This window comes from Daldinia caldariorum, assembly GCF_022478825.1.
Source record: "Daldinia caldariorum strain CBS 122874 unplaced genomic scaffold F4812scaffold_7, whole genome shotgun sequence".
Lineage (NCBI taxonomy): Eukaryota > Fungi > Ascomycota > Sordariomycetes > Xylariales > Hypoxylaceae > Daldinia > Daldinia caldariorum.
Window position 1 is genome coordinate 1,436,727 of NW_025953043.1, and position 20,452 is coordinate 1,457,178.

Genomic DNA, 20,452 nt, shown 5'->3' on the forward strand with positions numbered 1-20,452 from the left:
AATAATCGAGGGGCAATTATTTTTTGCGTCACTCTAAAGCACGATAAGCCCCGCGATAAATAAATTTACCCCACCAAAACTTTTTCAATTCTAGGCCCAACAACCCTGAAGGCTATTCTGCCTCTGAGATTTACAAAGTACCTAACCTGACTTTACTTTACTTACTTGCATAAACTTTCATTTCTAACTTACAACCAACTCCTCGTCCCTTCACTACATGTGATTAAAACAAACTCTGAGAGATTTGCTTGTCAGTTACTCATAAGCGAAGCCTCACAAATTAAAAAATAAAGAAAAAATAAAAAAGATAGCTAAAAATGCCGAAAGGCAAGTGGATGTATGTTACAATCGATAAAATAAAACCGTCAAATCAATTTAGCGATTAGCGACTAACGATCTCGAACCACAGCGATAAGAAGACGGCCCAGCACTTCACGCTGGTCCATCGTCCCCAAAATGACCCTCTAATCCACGACGCTGATGCGCCGTCCATGGTGCTCAACCCTACACCCCTCCCCAATGCTTCCAAGGTGAGGAAGCTCAACGACCTCGCGTCCGAGCTGGGCTCCGATGCCGAGCACATCCGCGCGAACGAGGGCGAGGCCGCCAACTACGGCGTTTTCTTCGACGACACCGAGTACGATTACATGCAGCATCTGCGCGACCTGAATTGCGGCGGCGGCGGCGAGGTGGTTTTCATCGAAGCGGATAACGGCCCTAGCAATAAGAACAAGGGCAAGGGAAAGCAGAAGCAGAGCCTGGAGGATGCGCTGAAGAAGCTGGACGTCGCGGACGAGGAGCGCAAGCGGGCGGAGCTCTTCGACGAGGACTTCTTGCCGTCTAAGAACCTGCAGCACATCACGTACCAGGCGCAACAAGATATCCCCGACGCCATCGGCGGGTTCCAGCCGGACATGGACCCGCGGCTGCGCGAGGTGCTCGAGGCGCTCGAGGACGAGGCGTACGTCGACGACGACGAGGACGTTTTCGCCGAGCTAGCGAAAGACGGGCGGGAGCTAGACGATATTGAATTCGAGGCGGATTTCGACGAGGACGACGGCTGGGAATCCGACGACACCGCCAAGCCGACCAAGGAGTACAAAGACCGCTCCGAAGTAGTGCCTGACCTGGTGCCCGTTGAAGACGAGCAAGACGGCAGCGGGGAAGCGGTCAAGAACGAAGGGTGGCTAGAGGACTTCAAGAAATTCAAGAAGGACCAGAGCAAGCCCGGCGGCGCTAGGGTATCCTTCGTCGGCGCGCCGTCGCAGTCGGACGTGCAGTCTTCGCTCATGACGACGACGACGAACGGCGGCCTGAGGAAGAAGCGCAAGGGCGCGTTGACGAGCCAGTCGGGCTACTCGATGACGTCGTCGTCGCTGTTCCGCACCGAGCAGCTCGGCATCCTGGACGCGCGGTTCGAAAAGATCGAGGAGCAATACAACGAGGATGATTTCGACGATGACGAAGACGGAGGGGCATCCATGTCGCAGATTTCGACGGCGTCCAGCGTAACGGGAGCCGTGAGGGGCGATTTCGACAATATCCTGGATGACTTCCTGGGCGGCTACTCGATGCACGGCAAGAAGCAGGTGAAGAAGGGCCAGTGGAAGAGCGGCACCGACCAGCTCGACGAGATCAGGCGCGAGTTGGGTCCGGCCAAGATCCGCGGCAAATATGGTAAGCCGCAAACATCCAGGTTGGCATCAGCATCGGCGTCTAGGTAGATGGACAGTGCTGGTAGGTGGACACAAGTCATAGAGATAGATACCCAGAGAACACCAGGAAAATAGCAACTAGGTTCAAAAGATTGACTTGTTAGGAAGAAGGAATATGGAACAAAAGGCAATTGATATGAATGATATAGTTAATGATTGCTAAGTTTACACACACTTATGCTTTGAGCAATAGGCACCTATTCGAAGAATTTTCTGAGTAAAGTATCAATTCGTGTCTATTGCTACAATGTTGTTATCGCTAGCAAAGAATGATACTCGCTCCGTTGACAACCGAGCTTCAGCTGCTTATGCTACTTACATAGTCCAATACTTTGACGACCTGGACGTCTCTTCTGCCGAAAAGGGATGGGAGCCTAGTTATTGTCTTCCTAAAGCGAATGGCCCTGCGAAATGTAGCGTGCGAAGTGTAGTTGGCTTCAAGGGATCGAGTACAGTGGGAGGGGAACTTCATGGACTCGGGGAGTCCCCCGATGCTTGCTCCGCAGGAGGCTGCTTAGCAGGTTGCTTGGCAGGAGGTTGCTCGGAGGAAGGATGCTCGCTCTTAAAGAGTCGAGTCCTCAAGTCAGAAAACCAGTGGCACAGATTGAGGACGCCTTGTGGCAGATCCGCATGCCACCCTACTGTGTCGTCCTCCTAGCGATGACCATTCATAGCGGGCGGGCGCTCAGGGCCGTAAGCACCGGGCGCGTGCGGAAGTTCCTCCTCTGTGTCGTCGTCGAATTCTCCCTCGTCACTAACCTCCTCGTCGCCATCCTCGTATTCGTATTCGCTTTCTTCGTCGCCTTCGTCAAGCTCTCCTTCTTCTTCTTCTCCTACCCCTTCGGCGTAGCAGCTCTCCACCGTCCCTTGCATGCCTTGCGGTATTCCACGGCCCTGCTGCTGCATCTGGTTAATGATGCTTGTGAGCTTGTCGTTCTTCTTCCTGATATCTTCGAGATCCTTCAGGTGCCTATTCCGCTCCTCGGCCATCTTAAAGATGTTCTGGTTTAGGGCGCCTTCTTTCCTCTTGTAGGCCTCGTTTTCCTTTTCTAGTTTCTTCGTCTTTTTCGACATGTCCTCCATCTCTTTGCGAAAAGTTAAGAACAGGTCGTTACTATTATTGAGCGTGTCCTCGACCTCCTCATTTGTTAATGCCTTCGCACGGCGGGCTAGTGAGGGGCACAGGGCGCATACCTGCTTAAACTTCTCAACATAAACGTTCAACTGGTTTCTTAATTCAGTTTCCGTCTTGGAGAACGTAAGCACTTGGCTGTTCAACTGTCGCGCACGGTTGGCTTCTGCTTCCGCCGTTTTCTTCTGCTGTTCATAACGAGCCATATTCCACTGGACCTCGATCTCCTTAGTCCGCATTGAAGAATGGTAATGCAGTTCCCGTAATTCGTACTGGTCGATGAGAGATTTAAATCGTCCCTTAAACCTATAACACAATGTTAATACAGACTGTGTTCAGACAGATGAACGTTAGTAGTAGGAGGGGGGAATGGCGCACAATTCTTCGGCCTTCATGTATACGACCTGCTTTCGCGGGTTGTCTTTCTCCTCTTGATAACCCTCTAAAGTTTCAAGCACTTTCTTCAATCGCTCATCAGACGAGGCTTTTAAGCGCTCATGAGTATCGTTTAGAGCACGGTGCTCATTCTACCAGCCATTGCCGTCAGCGAGGATTCCGAAAAATTTCCAGTAAAACTCAATGTACCTTCAGCTTATTATTCTCCTTTTGCAGTTCGCGACACAACTTTTCTAATTTTTCCTTGAGACTAATTTGCTTGCTTAGATCGGTACGGCTTGAATCCTTTTCCTTTTGCAACTGATCGGCTCGCTTCTTATTCTTGAGGTTCTCGCGCTCGAGACGTTTTAAGTTCGCAAAAAGTTCTGATGATCGCTTCGTCAAGAGTTCTATTTTGTCCATATCATTCATCTTGTTCATTTGGTGGTTTAGCTCGCGATTCGCCTTGCGCACTTCTCGGTCTAGTAGAAAGTAACATTAGCAAGGTCTTGATATTACGCAAGCCAACCAAGATCCAGCGCAAGCGGTTGTTTAGCGCTGTGTAGCGATATCTGTACAACCGAACTGATCCGCATATCGAGAATGGTAGACGTTATTACGAAACGTATAGTAGTGCATATCTAGAGATTTGATACTCGGTATACGGTGGTGTGGTGGAAGAGAAGTTCCTCCAGACGTATGGCGTCGCAAATAACCGGTATTCCTCTCCCTATCCGTTCATTGTCGACGAGAGAATGCTATGGTGTTTGGTGCTTCACATTTATCCCTCTGAACCTGGTCACGCACGCTGTCTCGAATTGATGAATATATCGCAGTAGCTGTATAATCCGAGCTTATAGGTTTTCATGGTGTTCCAGCCTTTCTGCAACCCCTCAAACATCTGAAATGAAATAAGAACCTACCAATTTCCGCCTCTTGCTCCTTCTCTGCGGCCGTATCAACTTCCAACTGAGAAATCCTCGCAGCAACAAGTTTTGATGCTTCGTTCGAGTCAAGAGCCTTCTTCCCTTTCCCTTTCTTAGAGGCAGAGTTTGAAGCCATGGCGGACGTCGGGGTTGGAGCAGGTCGGGGCTCGTGCCCATGAATATGGTGGCCATTAGGTAGCGAGTCGTCATGGGCATGAGCATTCGCGGTTCCATTCGTATTTAATGCAGATACAAGAGGAGCCGGGGTGGCAGACGCGGTACGATGATTCGTAGTTGCCATGATTTTCTAAATAATTAAACTGATTCTAAGAAAAATGAGAAATTAGCATTCTAAAAGCGAGAAAAAAAAAGCGAAGCCGAAAAGCGATTTATGACACAACACAAGGTTGAAATTTATGGTCTAGTGTGCACTCACCCCACCACTTCGGTAGACATTGGGATGGTATTGAAGAGAAGAAACGTATACAGTTGAAAGAATAATGTTGGCAACTAAGAGAAATAAGTAACAAGTTTTTTTTTAGCTTTGGTTGGCTGGGCTACTATGTATGGTATGTGGATGTTGGAGACGTTTAGTTCTACAATGAATGCAGACTTTTGAGGATTTGAGATGAAGCGCGGCGTTTTAGTGTCGGTTACTTAATCAACAAGCAAGGACGAAGAGGAACTCCGGGTTGCCGCCTCGAAACTTGCACATGCGACCACATCCGAGCTTGCCAGCCTGCCAGCTTGCTTATCTAATCTTTTTGGGGTACTCGACTACCCACCTACCTAAGGTACCTAGGTACATAGTAAGGTAGGTAATACGCGAATAATATCTGCGTAGAAAAATTGAATTCAACATCACATAGTAGCAGATCCGAAGCAGCGGTTTTATGTGGGGTTAACTTTACTTAACCGCACTTTATATATGCTTATATATGCTTAAACAGAATTGAGTTCCAAGGTTGACTGGCACCTGGGCATTCGTTCCAATTGCTTCCATTTTTACCCCATGCAATTATGAGCTAAACCCCGATATCTTAATATCTTCCTAACTTTTGACTTTTAACAGGGGTTAAGCCGACATAGGTATGCGTCATCTAGCATAAACTCCTTATCGTTCGTATCATTCGCCCTTGGAAATTTTCTAGAATTAGGTACGTGCCGTGCGTCCAATCCGTACCTTTAAACTTCCTCTCTCCTTTAACCATCACAACGCCCCACTACGAAACGAAAACTGCGGCTGTTCAACTTGTTGTGATCCCGGTTCATTACCTCGTTACCATTTCTTCTCTTTGATATGATTTGTGGCTTGTACCTCTGATTATCAATAAGATGTTGCGTAACGCGGTGAAAGGTGCAGCTAGGAAAGCTGCAACAGAGCTGTCCCAGTACCCGAAGCCCGGAGAGAAACTCCATGGTTTTACTTTGTTAAGGACAAAGCATGTACCAGAGCTAGAGCTAACTGCGCTACATTTGCGACACGACAAGACCGGCGCAGATTATCTACATATTGCTCGAGATGACAGCAACAATGTATTCTCGATCGGCTTCAAGACGAACCCCCCGGATGATACCGGTGTTCCGCATATTCTTGAGCACACGACACTATGTGGTAGCCAGAAGTATCCCATACGAGATCCTTTCTTTAAGATGCTGCCTCGAACCCTGTCCAACTTTATGAATGCCTTCACTGCTTCCGATCACACCTACTATCCCTTTGCTACGACCAACGCCCAAGACTTTCGTAATTTGATGTCGGTATATCTTGACGCGACCCTTTACCCTCTATTGAAGGAGACAGATTTTACCCAGGAAGGTTGGCGTATCGGGCCTGAAAACCCCAGAGTTGCAGAGAAGGGTGGAGAGGCAGATGCTGAGGAGAGCAAGCTGGTCTTCAAGGGTGTTGTCTACAACGAGATGAAAGGACAAATGTCCGATGCAGGCTACCTATTTTATATCCGCTTCCAAGACCACATCTTCCCGGCCATCCACAACTCCGGAGGCGATCCACAGAAGATTACTGATCTGACATATGAGCAGCTACGCAAGTTTCATGCCGAGCACTACCATCCCAGCAATGCGAAGCTTATAACTTACGGCGATATGCCATTGACCGACCATCTCAAGGAAATCGACGCCCAGATGCAAGCATTCGAGAAGATTCAGGCAGACATTGAACATAAAAAACCTATCGATCTTAGTGATGGGCCACGTTCAGTTACAGTATTTGGCCCGATCGACCCCCTCGCTGATCCGGAAAAGCAATTCAAAACATCGGTGTCGTGGATCACTGGTGATACCACCAATGTGCTAGAGTCATTTTCCATAGCTCTGCTCTCATCTCTGCTAATGGATGGATATGGGTCTCCGCTGTACAGGGGGCTCATCGAGAGCGGGATCGGTACTGATTGGAGTCCAAATTCTGGTTATGACGGATCAGCAGCGACGGGCATCTTCTCCATTGGTTTAACTGGCGTCGATGAGGCTAACGTCAAGACGGTCAAGGATCATATTCAGAGGATTCTGCGGGAAATTCGCGATAAGGGTTTCGAAAGAACAAAGATTGAAGGATATCTCCATCAGCTTGAGTTGAGTCTCAAACATAAAACCGCCAATTTTGGTCTTTCAGTGTTACATCGCCTGAAGGGGAAATGGTTTTCTGGCACCGATCCCTTCGATTCTCTAGCATGGAACGATACAGTTGCGGCTTTTGAAGCAAAACTTGCTGAGGGGAGTTACCTAGAAGGACTGATGGATAAGTACCTCCTCAACGACAACACGCTTACGTTTACAATGGCTCCTTCGGAAACATACGGCGAAGAGATTGCCCAAGAAGAGAATGACAGGCTGCTAGCTAAAATTTCCGAAGCAGCTCAACAAGCTGGCGGGGAACAAGAGGTTCGAAAGTTTCTCGAGCAGCGAGAACTTGATTTACTCGCTGAGCAAAACAAGTCCAATACGGAAGATCTAAGCTGCCTACCGACTGTTCACGTCAAAGACATTCCAAGACAGAAGGAGCCTGTGATCGTAAGAGATGAAGTGGCACACGGCACTACTATTCAGTGGCACGAGGCTCCTACAAATGGCCTTACTTACTTCCGAGCCATCAACACATTTGAAAATCTACCAGATGAGCTCCGTTCCTTAGTTCCATTATTTACAGACTCTATTATGCGGCTGGGAACAAAGGATATGACGATGGAACAGCTCGAGGATCAAATCAAGCTTAAGACAGGGGGTGTATCTGTTAGCTATCTGTCGACCGCATCGCCAACAGATTTCCGCCAGGCATCTGAGGGCATTCTATTACGGGGTATGGCACTCGATCGTAATGTACCCGAAATGTTCGATCTACTACGGAAACTCATCCTGGAGACCGACTTTGACAAGCCAGAGGCAGCTCTTCGGATAAGGCAATTACTCGAAGCCGCAGCAGATGGAGTGGTAAACGACATTGCTTCATCCGGTCATTCATACGCCCGAAGGTATGCTGAGTCAAATTTGACACGTGAAGGTTACCTCGCCGAGCAAGTAAGCGGTTTAACGCAAGTTAAACTCATCACATCACTGGCTGGGCGACCACAGTCAGACAAGTTCGAAGACATAATCGAGAAACTAAAGCGAATACAGAGATTTGCGTTGGCCGGTACCAACATTCGTACAGCGTTAACATGTGGATCCGACAGCGTTCAAGCCAACTCTTCAGCATTGTCCCGGTTTATGGCGTCTAGATCAACTGACCCTGTAAGGTTTCCCGCTGCCGAAAAACAGACATTTGCGAGAGATATCAAAGCATTTTTCCCGCTTCCTTACCAGGTGTACTATGGTTCTCTGGCGCTTCCAACTACCTCCTATACGTCATCGCAGGGTGCACCACTTCAAATTCTAGCGCAACTTCTAACTCATAAGCACCTCCACCATGAAATCCGTGAAAAGGGTGGTGCTTATGGAGGTGGTGCTTATATGAAGGGGCTCGAAGGAATATTCGGGTTTTACTCGTACCGAGATCCAAACCCGCAGAACACACTTTCTATCATGAAAAATGCCGGCCGGTGGGCAGTCGACAAGGAATGGACCGATCGAGACCTTGAAGAGGCGAAGATATCGGTTTTCCAGAGCGTCGATGCACCCAAATCTGTAAGTGCAGAGGGGATGCTGCGATTCATGTCTGGCGTCACAGATGAGATGCAGCAGAAGAGACGTGAACAGCTTTTGGATGTTTCTAAGGACCAAGTCCGAGACGCCGCGCAGAAGTACATTGTTGACGCTCTAGCAAAGGGAGAAGAAAGGATCGCTTTCCTCGGGAAGAAACAGGATTGGGTGGATGACACCTGGAAGGTAAACGAGATAAACGTGAATGGTGCCGAGTAACGACAGAAAACGACGTACGAACGATAGATGTAAAAATTGGCTGTACAATATCTGTGCATACATATACCCTTCTCTTATGAATTAGACGAGTTGTATATAGCCCCAGCACTTGTAGTCTGGGCTACACCGGCTCTTGAGCAATCGGTCACCCAGTGAAACGGCATATCCAGCAGCATATCATTCATTGTAGAAACTTGTTTCAGCGTTCAGATACGATACGTCTTCTTGCCTGGTGTCTCCCCCGGAGACTCCACCGTGGCATGAAGACCACAACAAGACGCGAGATCAAAATATTGTCCGAGGTAAGGTCTGCAGACGGCATGCCTCGAGGGGCTGCTAGTCGCAAGAACCGACCTCGCGCTCGTTCTTTCAGACTCGGATTCCTTAAATTTAGGATTCTGGACTATAGAACAGAGTACATGCTTGATATATATCTATTTTATATATACCTTAGGTACCTATGTAGGTACCTAACATAGTACGTATGTCCCATCGCTACACGTAAAGCAAAAATTATTTTGGCTACCACATCCTCCCACAAACCCGCAAAGTCTTGGGGGACATGATGGAAAGAAAGACAAAAAGATATGCGTGACAAGAGTGGGACTTGAACCCACGCGGATTGCTCCATGAGGATGTAGGAATTAAGGTGACCTTAACCTCACGCCATAACCAACTCGGCCATCTTGCCCGTGGTGTTTGCCTATTTCCATTGTGATGGATGGGGCTTGATGGAATTCTCGGGCGTTAGATTAAGTATAAGAACCAAGATTATTTACCAGGAGGTAACTAGCCGGAATTAGCCAATCGTTGATTATTAGACGCCGGACGCTAGAAAATCTTTGGTAAGTTGTGCGGTGGAGCTCCGGGGCCCGCCGGTCTTGACTATTGGATAGGGCTAAAAATTCGGGTTGTCCAAATACCTAGTACTACCGACGGAAAGGAAGGGGAAAAAAATTGCAAAATTTTTGACAACAAGGTATTAATCCATTTCCCACTCTTACACCCTTAGTTAGGTACTCTGAAGAACATCTATGAAGCCAGCTTTATCTTCTTCAGTGTAACTTCTAAGTGAAAAATAGTAAACTACCTAGACGAATCCACGAAGGTGAATAAGTCTCTATATATTCGTAATATACCATTTTGATAGATCATATATGATTTCTCCAAGTATTGATGTGATAACTAATATCCTGACTCGTACGTACGTAAAGAATCATTTTCCATTAGTCACATCGTTCAATGATGCTACTCTAGTGAACAAGTTGTTCTGCTTAAGATCCATAAACCCCCAGCTCGATGAAATACACATGATCCTATCACAGAGACTTTCAGCCTCCTTCTACGATCTTGACGTCTCTTCTTCACGCCTTCGAAATTTGCGATAACCGCAACATGTCAACGTAATTCCACTAAGGGTATTACTCTTCCTCGTACACAAGCCCCTATCCAAGTTAGCAGAACCTCGATCTCAGAACTATAGACGAACTTTGGAACTTGTGCTTTCACTCAACAGGAATCTACAAGTTCCCCTGGTTTGGTGGTCTAGTGGTATGATTCTCGCTTAGGGTCCACCCTGAACAATAGTTTGCGAGAGGTCCCGGGTTCAATCCCCGGCCAAACCCTTCAATTACACTTCCTATCTCATATCCGCTTCCAAAAGCAGATCATGAGTTTAGTTTAGTTTTTTCTTGTTTTTTCTTTCTTTTTTGGCTTCTGCCCATCAGGTTATTATGGTCAGTGATCACGTATCGTGATGAACCCAAACTATATCGTATGTACCTAACCTAGTAGGTATAGAAACCAACAGGAGGCTCTAAAATCTCTCCCGATCACTAGTGTTCCGGCAATAAACTCCTGTTACATAGCCACGAGTCAGTATTTTTGGACATATGCCTAAGTACCTAATTATAACGACATGTCCTCTTACCATTCATTCAGTAGATAGGACACACATCCTGTAGTTTGGACATTAGGCCTTCATAGTTACAAGAATTCGGCAATGTGATCGGATCTGTGGTAGGCAAGGCCGGAAGCAAGATTTCAAGGACGGTGGAACATAAGAAGGGAGATGTCAAAGACACAAACCGCTGAGCCAAAAGTATATTTCTTAATAGCACAATGCTATTACAGTCTATCTGACCATGAGTGGTATTACCACTCATAGGAGACTTATTGTCACAGCACCGTCTGTGATGGAGGTCCTGATAGGTGGAGATAGCAACGTCAATCCCTCGAGTTGACATCGTTCTACCTTTTAGTAGTGTAGCGGTTTGATAGCTACATGTGTCCATGTAGCGAAATTCATCTTCGGTATTATATCTCGGACATGGCTGAAGTATGTAAATACCAAGACAGGTATAAGGACTTACTAATATCTAATTATACAATATGGCATTATTAGCTCAATTTATATGCCCTCAAAGCTAGGTTATAGCAGACACTTTGGGTATCTACGTTGTAACCGAGCCTTTAAATACACATTCAAATAAGCTTGAAACTTCCTACCTACCTAAGTTGACTAAGGATCTTTCGGGTTGTTGAGAGCTTTGCCTCTATTATTAGCCAAGCACGGAGCGACATGTTGTCGAGGCATGACTGGCAGGACAACCTATTAGCCGGGTTGCGTAGAAGAGCTATTAGTGAAAGTTGTATAACTTTATCAGATTCTGTCTGAAAAGAAACAAAAACAAATCATTACCGACTCTATCCATTGGTTTTGAATCACGTATTGGAATTAAAGTCCTTATGGGAAGTTGTTAAGTTCGTAGCGCAGGGTTTCCCGAATATGTGACCTGCACCTAGGAATATCACGGAGGATCAACGAATGAATTTTTGATATGATAACAACGAGTGATTAAATGGACGCAAATGTTTATCCAGGATATCAGGTTCTAGGTTAGCTGGTCTCCAAAAGACTACATAAACATGCCCCGTTCATGAGGAAAGGTCTCTTCACAAGAAAATAGGGAGAATTCAACAGAGGTACAGAAAAGCTGCGCAAAATCTCATACCAAAGCCGTCATTCTTCTAAGTTTTGATGCAAGTTATTAGATGTTCAGGCTATGTTCAGCTTTTATGGTGTGAAAAGAGCGCCTATATGTAAATAAGCAGCTTACCAGGCGGACCTCTTTATATAGAGAAAATAACATGTCAGGCGTTGATTAAGAACCACTCCATAACGTTTCTGAATATCCCCCAACCTGGGGATGATCAATGTTACTACATTTGACAGGTGAAATTTTCGTACGGCTCTTTCATATGATTCAGTTTCGATAAAACCCTCAGTTTCTTCCGAGGATGATACCTAAAGGCTGTGGATGGCTGATACGATGCCGCTGTTGGAGTCTTGTTTACATCATGTTTGCATATGGCTCAATCTCCTATTTGGGTAAGCCGGAACATCCGTGGTGGAGGTCTGATACCCCAGCCTGTTACGATATGGCGCGATATGTTGTCATTCATTTTAAGTTGTAGGAGAAGTTCAATAAACCAACGCCCGCAATTTTGACGAAATACCGCTGAATGGGGCGAACGAGGTAGTTCTTGAATCCGAAAACTACTACGTAGTTCAGCTGAACGTGTAAGCTCCACCATAGAGATATCATAAGAATGCCTTATTAGCCGCTTGTGCGAAGTTACTTTGTGGCCCAATCCGGCAGCTGAATAAGGTTGCCCGACCGCAACAACTATAGCGTACATCGATCATGATAATTTTTGAGTGGTATGAAATCAGAAGACTTTGATAAAGCACGGCGATCAAACCCGACCCTTTACTTTCGTTGCCGACGCGCGTAAGGACGGGTTGTGAAACCTTCTTGAGGTGGGTCGTATTGGAATGAGGCACAAGTAAACCGATAGGCCACGAGGCTCAGTGATGCTGCGGACGGGCTAGCCGGGTCGGGTGCTTAGAAGGAAACAAGCAAACTGCCGTGCGACTATATTGCAGATTAACTGTATGGCCGATGGAGAGTGGTGTACCTCCTCTTCGACTGCCGACTTTTGACCATTTGCTCCGGTGGTATCTGAAAGATCGAATCGCAACCCTCACTGAAATTAAGGGTAAAGCCAGAATTAGAAGCTCGATTTTGTTGATAGATACGCTATTGGTCACGAGATACACCCTGAAGTCATAAGTTGGAGAGTACAAACGTGTGTAATTGATCTCATCTGGTTGTAACACAACTTTTCTAGTCTGAATTCTAATGTGTGAGATCGGACTGGATTAGATCTACCTCCATCTCACATAAAGTCCCTACCAGGGGCGATTTACACGCTCGTGTGATCGTTCCTTGGACCCTTATGGTTCATGTAAAGTGGATTGTGACTGTTTAGCAACGTATCGATCGTAAATATTTGGTTATTGCCTTTCTATAAGATATGACTGGTGTAGACAAGCGGTAGAATATTAAAATACTCCTTTTCAGGCTAGGTAGATAAACAATGATTTGACTATATATCGTGCTATCGAAATCTGCCGACATGACATGAGAACATGAAACTCATTGAACTAATACCTAGACTACCTTAGGTATCTGCCTACCTCTAAGGTTAGGTACCTACCTAGGCATGGCATATCGAATAGCTTAAGATGTTCGAACCCTTGGGCGTTCTTGTGAGTCTTTCATGCTTTTCTCGTCATTGGTAGGTGTGATATCCACATATTTCAAATGGCTCATAATGTTACCGATACGTTCCCGTATTTGTCAATTCTCCAACTGCACTACAGCAGTGACAGTGAAGGTGGGCTTAATGCTACCTACCTTAGAAAGATACCTCCTAGGTAGGCATAACTCTTACCGTGGTTTCCGATATTTGCCAGAGCTTGACTTCAAGAACCACCTATCTCCGTTGTGATTCATTGTGGCGGGCCTCGTCGACCAGGCACGAGTGGCAGTGCTCATGGGCTACCTCTCGAACTAATTGTCTTGATTCCGAAAGATACACCGGTTGGCGGTGCCGTTAAGTACCCAAGCGACTGTGTTAATTAAGCGATCTCATTTTATTACTTACCTACCTATCTATAGGTTAGGTACCTAACCTAGGCTGATCTTTATGTTGCCGCCTTAAAGCGATCGATGTGCTGCATATACCCTGAGCCTCGGTATTCACCATTGTGTCGGTACGAAGTGAGGTGGCGATGCAGAATGCGACTTGGTTACAAGAATTCGAATATCGCATTGGTTTTAGTTTGTATTCGAAGGTTTCAGGTAGGATTCATACCAGTTGGAAGTCTTCCGAAGAACATGATAGCGGCAGGTTGAGGATGATGGAAGGAAGTTGGCTGAGAAACGATGATTGGCTGAAACGAAATAGAGCGAATGGGTTCTCCAGAAGTTACTTTATTAGTAAGCCCTAATTAGTAAGTTGGGTTTAAACAGATCAATCGTTAGGTATTTTCTATCGCGACCCAAGTTGAGCCCTATCGGACTCTCAAACATTAGCCTTTCTCCTTATTAACTTACTCCACCGGCCTCCTGGCCTCCTAGTTAATACAATACCTAATAAGTCAATAGCTAACCGCCCTAGCTGCTTGGTCGCACCACAGCATTGGCGAACATTACGTCCTCTAATAAACCAAGATACGCAATCAAGCTTTTCAACCGGTCTTGGATGGGTGGTAAAAACGAACCTACATAGTATGTCCGCAGACGGTGATATTGATTAGTGCTACGTCAAAAGGACCGCGTGATGATCAATGCGGCTACAGGTACCGACCATAACTGTCTTCTAGAAGCAGTACCTTGCCAGACCTTCCGTTCTGGTTGGATTACGAAGGTCGCGGCCGAGATAGTTGGCCAATCCTGTCAGGGGTAATATGCAAATATTCCAACCGCAGATCTCCAACTTATTGGCGTGCTACGTGGTAAGGGTATGTTGCAGCAGGTCTTGTATATCAGAATCAGCACTCGACCGAGTTGGACGACAGCGGTAAGAAAATTGAATTGACGATGGGCTATTAACAAATTGATCGTGAGCATTCTGGTCTCCATTGGACAAACAGGCTAATCTCGATCTACTATCAGGACGGAAGCTCAGATCATCTGTCTTCTTCCCCCCTATTAAAATGTCAAGCTGGTGGGCTGGAAGATGGGAAGTGCGCATCCCAACTAGAACTCACAGCATTGATCGTATTGGTTGTTCATGCCATCAAATTTTTCAAATCTTGCGCGAATGGAAGAGCCGATCAAGCTCCTCCTGAGAGCAATATTCGAACCTGCATGCAGATAACCCGCTGGTACCTTTCGGCATGAGTCAATGTCCGTGAATCTGCCCGTCAATCATATATCTAACCGCGGGGTTATAGGTAGACAGCATTCATTATTAGACAGCACCACGGTGTATAATGAGTTGCGGTCAGAAAACTCCATGCTCATCATATAATTATTAGCGCAGCCGGAAAACAACTTGACCAAACTAGGGCCTAGAAGAGTTATAGCTATACTACAAAAGGAATACCGAATATACACACGTCCACAGAAAAGCTATTTTATATTTATAAATCAAAATCTCTTTGTTCCTAGGGATCGTATAAGCTATACCTATGTAGCATCTCCGTGTTCGGTATGTACCTATTTACCCCCTGTTGATCGGCTGGATCGCTGTTTGGTCAACGCATCTAGGTCAAAGCCGGAAAAGGATTACGGCTTGAAACTTGGAGACTCTTTTTTACGTTGTATCCTTGCAAAGTTCTTGATTTTGCCCACTGAAAAAAATGTGCGTTTCTTTTTCTGTCTTCGCCAACACAACGTCTTCATCCTCTCCATCCATCTCCAACTGAGCTTGCGTTTATCACTTTCAACAGACGCTTCTAGATATTTGTCACCAAAATACGTATATTAATTTGCAATATGGTATATCTCGAATACTACTTGCCTGAACATTCGCGTATTCTACTGCATTATCTATAAATATAGAAAGAAAAAAAAGATCTCGGAAATACCTGGTTAATATCGACGTTTCCTAAGCGGTGCACGTCATTAGGACATAAAGTACATAAGGTAATAGTACATATATGTAGTATAGTACAAGGTATGGATATGTAGACGGGGATTAGGCGAATGACCTCAATCACATGTCCCCATAAAAAAGCTTGCCCCGCCACGGAGAAGTGCTAGCGGATTCTAAAGTTCGTATGCACACACGCACACAAAACAACACCAAGCCCCCCATAAGAAACTTTCTGACCTGTTTCAATTTTTTTTATTTCCCTCTCATCTAGACAAGAAATAGAAATCCACAACACTGTAGTTCTCAACCGACATTTTTGAGAACAATTCCCTCAGTGCGACACTGTCATTTTGATTACTATTTCATTTTTTCAGAATATATAAAAAAACCCTCTCCGCCTTCGAGAGAATTCGACTCGACCGACTCTATCGACCGCGCGTCACAGACCTTCCCCAACTTCAATTCTCTTTCGACTTGCCTTTGGTCTTCTCAAAGGCAACCTAATTATCACGGCTCCCGCAGCCGTTAGCTTCGTCTCTGACCAAGATTTCAGTCTGCGAAAGACTTTCCACATTATCAACTTGCGACCACCTCCATACACCTCTGCTGAAGTCGCTTAAAGAAACACGAACGCCCATCTTGTTCGGCAATACCCCCCAACCAAATCCTTTTTTCCCACCAACCCATCAGCTGCCGCATAGGACGAGTTCTAAGGTTCTTCCTCTAATTGAGGGAGAGTCGAGGAGACCTCGTCAGATCACTTCGGGATCAGGAAGCTACCGTTTTCGACCCCCCTAACATCCACTTGGAGGACTCCGTTCCTAGTTTCTTGACTCTTAAATATAATATTATATTATATATCCACTTGTTGGATAGTATTTTAAAGCTACAAGAACTCCCCGTGAGATCTCATACCTACCGGACTTCCACAAAACTCATCGTCACTCCCCAACGATCGGCATTTTTCACCGCCAAATTAGAGGGATATGGTTATGGCAACAGCCGCTGTCGACCGCATTGCACCGTACCAATTTGATAATCACATTCTGAAGAAGAGTTTTTTCTTCGATCAACACCATCAAAGCAATGGCGCCATAATTGCTAAACAGTTGATTGGCGATGCTCTTCGCCAGCGTGTTGAGAATATTGACCATGAATCTTGTGAACCAGGAGATGAGGACACATTTTTCGTGGGCGATCTTGGCGAGGTCTACCGCCAGCATATGAGATGGAAGAAGAATCTTCCACGAGTGAAGCCATTCTACGGTATGCGATACTAAATCTTGACCCCTACTTTCCAATTGCTCAATGCTAACATATCTGATAGCGGTCAAGTGTAACCCGGACCCCAAGGTTATTCAGCTACTTGCTGGATTAGGGACCGGCTTCGATTGTGCTTCCAAATCCGAGATTGAACAAGTCCTGAATATGGGCATCGACCCAGCTCGCATCATCTATGCTCAGCCATGCAAGACGAATTCTTACGTACGCTACGTCGCCAATCGTGGTGTTAAGCAGATGACTTTCGACAATGCTGATGAGCTGCGCAAAATTGCCAAGCTCTTCCCTGATGCCGAGTTGTTCTTGCGCATTTTGACCGACGACTCTTCAAGCCTCTGTCGGTTGAGCTTGAAGTTCGGTGCATCGCTTGATTCCACTGACGAGCTTTTGGCACTTGCCAAAGAGCTTGGGTTGAACGTTGTTGGCGTGAGCTTTCATGTAGGCTCGGGGGCGTCTGACCCATTGGCCTTCCTTAAGGCTGTTCGTGATGCGGATACCGTATTCAAGCAAGCCTACGCCCACGGCTTTGACTTGCACACACTCGATGTTGGTGGTGGGTTTAGTGGGGATACCTTCGAGGACATGGCCTGCGTTCTCCGCGATGCCCTGGACGAGTATTTCCCACCTCACGTCAATATCATCGCAGAGCCTGGCCGCTACTATGTTTCCTCAGCATTTACCCTTGCTTGCAATGTCATAGCTCGCCGCACCATTGATAATCCGATCACTGGTAAAGCCAGCTACATGGCCTATATCAACGATGGGCTATACGGGAACTTCAGTAGCATCATGTTCGATCACCAAAACCCGATTGCCAAGGTTTTGCGAGCAGGCAACCGAACGTACTACAATACCATCCTCGCTGAGAGCCTTCCCGAAGGTGTCAGTGCTGGTATCGAGTACTCAATCTGGGGACCCACCTGCGATGGCATTGACCGCATTACTGAGAGCATCCATTTCCCGCACGAACTAAATGTGGGTGACTGGCTGTATTTCGAAGATATGGGTGCTTACACCAAGTGCTCCGCTACCAAATTCAACGGCTTTAACGACAGCCACGACGTCATTTATGTTTGCAGCGAACCCGGCGCCAGGGCTCTCATGGAGCTCTAGATTCACATCTTAATAGTCACGAGGGCTCTCTCCAGTTGAGCAAGGGAGTAAAGAGTTACAAAAATTAGAAGTGATTTTTCTTCTATAGAATAGACTTAATGGTGGTTTTGGTCATCGCTATCCCGGAAGGGATCATCTTATTTTCGTATTACTTCGTTTATAAACCCATTTTTCCCGGCCAAGACCGGCGCATATAGACAAATAAAATAGATAAAAAAAAGATTGGCTTTTGGTGGCGATACACTCCCAGCAATGTCTTCTTGGAAATACTATGTGATAAAATACCAATGAACTATTTGTCGTAAGAGAAGTTGCCATATAGCGAGGCGGTAGATATGAAGATAGGATAATCATGTTTCGACTCTGTTCTAACGTGATAGCTCGTCGCCATCATCAGACTATTAGATACCAGCGGACCATTAGTAAAGTTATATAACTATTCGACATATCAATTTCTCCAATTCCAACAAAATTGAACGAATGGTCCATACCTCGCTCTTTTATGTCAGTCATTTTTGTTCAGATTATTCAGATCTCAGCCCCTTACTTCGGGATAAAGGGGATAAAGATCCGATGAACTCTCTCCTCCCGCATCGTGAGCTCGAACAACTACATACTTTCCTTCGTAACGTGCTAGGTAGCAATTCAGTGGCATTCGGACAATTTGCCCTTTGCCGAATAGCCATTAGGAACTAATGAAGATTTCTTCAGTCTTTTCAGTCTTCTTTAGGGAGCTGTGAGGGCTATGAGATACGAGGATACAGTAGGGGTCTATTGTCTATATAAAGGGTAACCCTCTCCCTTAGAGGAGATGAGAGGGCTAGGCGGAAATTAGCATGTCAAACGTTTCCTTGCTCATCATTCATTTATAAATACCATATTATATATTGACGACAGGTATTGATATGACGCACGTAGAATCTACAATACATACCTAGGTAGCTTAGGTTGGTACTTACCTCTAGGTACCTAGGTAATGAGGCAGTCAATGCTTACGATCAAGGCATAAGTACTACTGTATCTAGGTAATTTTCTGTCCCCTTTTGTGGTGTGGTTAGGTAGCGGCATAAGTAGTGACTGGCGTTTAAAAAAAGAATAAAAAAATGTGTATCATTCACTCTAGGCTTAGGTAGGCACTGTAGGTATTCAAGCAGGTGCTAAGCCTAATTGCAAGCACCTGCCGACTCATTGCGTCCACTTCTCTTGGTAACAAGAGCAGTTACGTCCTGAAGGACTGTGTCTTTCCTGTTGATAAGACTGGTTTCTAGGACAAGGAAGTTGCGCACGTAGATGCCGTTAGTTCTAAGGAAGGTACCTACTCACAGTTATCTGGGCAACGGCATTGTTCTTTCCTCACAACCAAATCGTACCTTCGCGGCAGGAAAGTACGAATAACTTGCTCCTTCTCCATGGGCACGTCCAGAGCCTCAGATATTTTCTATATAAACACGGGTACATCCCACTCGTCTTTCTCCCAATTCCTTACTCAACCAGACTTCCACTTCCACTTCTACTTTCCATACCCTCTCATCACAGCCTACAATACCAAACACTTCAACATCCCCACGTCACACTTAATCGACTTCTAAAGTGATCAAGATGAAGGTTGTCTCCATCCTCGGCTTCGTCTCGCCCATTGTGGCCGCTGCTCTTGGTCGAGCTGTGGCTCCGGCCGCCGACCAGGCCAACACCACCTTCGCTGAGGTTAGTTCCAAACTCCTGAACCCAATTGCTCGTGATTGAAATATACACATCATACAGTGTCTAACATATCTACAATAGCTTGATGACATCAAGGTTCTCTGTGGTGTTCCTGGCCCTGACAATGAGCTCCCCGCTACGTCTTACAGCTACCCCATTGGTCTGCTCCTCAGCGCCGCGGGCAAGAAAATCCACGTCGACGCTGGCCCGGGCAACTGCAAGCAAGCAGCCTGCGGTGAAAGTAGCGGGGCAGGCGTTATCGTCTGCAATGATCAGAAGAACGGTGTCGATCTGTTGTACTCGGATCTTGTAAGTCATACTTTTCCCTTTATATAAACCTAACCTCTTTTTAGACGTGATAAATGTGATATAACTAACTTAATATTCTAGGGCTTCTTTGCCCAGCAGGTCTACAACAAGTGCAAGCATCGCCGCGACGACACTAACTACGTTGAGAACGGCCAGGCTTTCTGCCCCGATGGCTGGAATGTCATTCTGACTGACATCGGCCACGACTGCCACGCGTCAACTATCCCACCCAATTAATCGAGTCCAATGTCTCTCAATCTGATGGCGTTCGGGGAATACTGCCGTTGATATGGATTTTTTGGAGGTCGGCTTAGACCGACAAATTTGAGTTGATAGGATTTGTCCTATTTTGACCTGGACATGGTACCTACTTTTTAGTTAGGGAATGTCCCAGCACTGAATAAATTCACCTTGAGTTTCTGCACTTTACTAACTTAATTGCTTTGTGATGGCCCTTTTTTTGGCACGATTGTAGAGAATGAGAAGGATATTTGATATGTCCGAACAAAGATTACCTAAAGTACTTAGGTACATACGTAATAAAGATTTGCCAAGTCCTTTGTACATTAGCGTAG

The 20,452-nt window shown here is 45.9% G+C and overlaps 5 protein-coding genes and 2 non-coding genes across 7 annotated transcripts; 5 read left to right on the top strand and 2 right to left on the bottom strand.

Moving 5' to 3' along the window:
- Window positions 1-9: 9 nt before the first annotated feature.
- Window positions 10-2,047, top strand: F4812DRAFT_373817 (Low temperature viability protein). The gene is made up of 2 exons (XM_047931967.1): window positions 10-337; window positions 410-2,047. The coding sequence occupies exons 1-2, from the start codon at window positions 318-320 to the stop codon at window positions 1,722-1,724; spliced, it is 1,335 nt and encodes a 444-aa protein (XP_047790896.1). The 5' UTR covers window positions 10-317; the 3' UTR covers window positions 1,725-2,047.
- Window positions 2,048-2,369: 322 nt separating this feature from the next.
- On the bottom strand, window positions 2,370-4,449 carry F4812DRAFT_459012 (myosin-like coiled-coil protein-domain-containing protein; the record flags this gene model as incomplete). The annotated part of the gene is made up of 4 exons (XM_047937462.1): window positions 2,370-3,153; window positions 3,226-3,374; window positions 3,433-3,704; window positions 4,146-4,449. 4 exons carry the CDS (start codon window positions 4,447-4,449, stop codon window positions 2,370-2,372), a joined length of 1,509 nt encoding a protein of 502 aa, XP_047790897.1.
- An 811-nt stretch (window positions 4,450-5,260) lies between these two features.
- Window positions 5,261-9,213, top strand: F4812DRAFT_427367 (Metalloenzyme, LuxS/M16 peptidase-like protein). Its single transcript, XM_047934095.1, has one exon. It carries the CDS (start codon window positions 5,484-5,486, stop codon window positions 8,520-8,522), a length of 3,039 nt encoding a protein of 1,012 aa, XP_047790898.1. The 5' UTR covers window positions 5,261-5,483; the 3' UTR covers window positions 8,523-9,213.
- F4812DRAFT_t77 lies at window positions 9,115-9,213 on the bottom strand. The gene has a single exon. It is a non-coding gene; the product is annotated as a tRNA-Leu (tRNA).
- Window positions 9,214-10,056: 843 nt separating this feature from the next.
- F4812DRAFT_t76 lies at window positions 10,057-10,147 on the top strand. The gene has a single exon. It is a non-coding gene; the product is annotated as a tRNA-Pro (tRNA).
- A 5,960-nt stretch (window positions 10,148-16,107) lies between these two features.
- On the top strand, window positions 16,108-17,933 carry F4812DRAFT_374161 (pyridoxal-dependent decarboxylase). The gene is made up of 2 exons (XM_047931969.1): window positions 16,108-16,739; window positions 16,801-17,933. Exons 1-2 carry the CDS (start codon window positions 16,460-16,462, stop codon window positions 17,865-17,867), a joined length of 1,347 nt encoding a protein of 448 aa, XP_047790899.1. The 5' UTR covers window positions 16,108-16,459; the 3' UTR covers window positions 17,868-17,933.
- A 1,533-nt stretch (window positions 17,934-19,466) lies between these two features.
- Window positions 19,467-20,364, top strand: F4812DRAFT_471124 (uncharacterized protein; the record flags this gene model as incomplete). The annotated part of the gene is made up of 3 exons (XM_047939053.1): window positions 19,467-19,571; window positions 19,650-19,877; window positions 19,959-20,364. 3 exons carry the CDS (start codon window positions 19,467-19,469, stop codon window positions 20,112-20,114), a joined length of 489 nt encoding a protein of 162 aa, XP_047790900.1. The 3' UTR covers window positions 20,115-20,364.
- Between the last annotated feature and the right edge of the window lie 88 nt (window positions 20,365-20,452).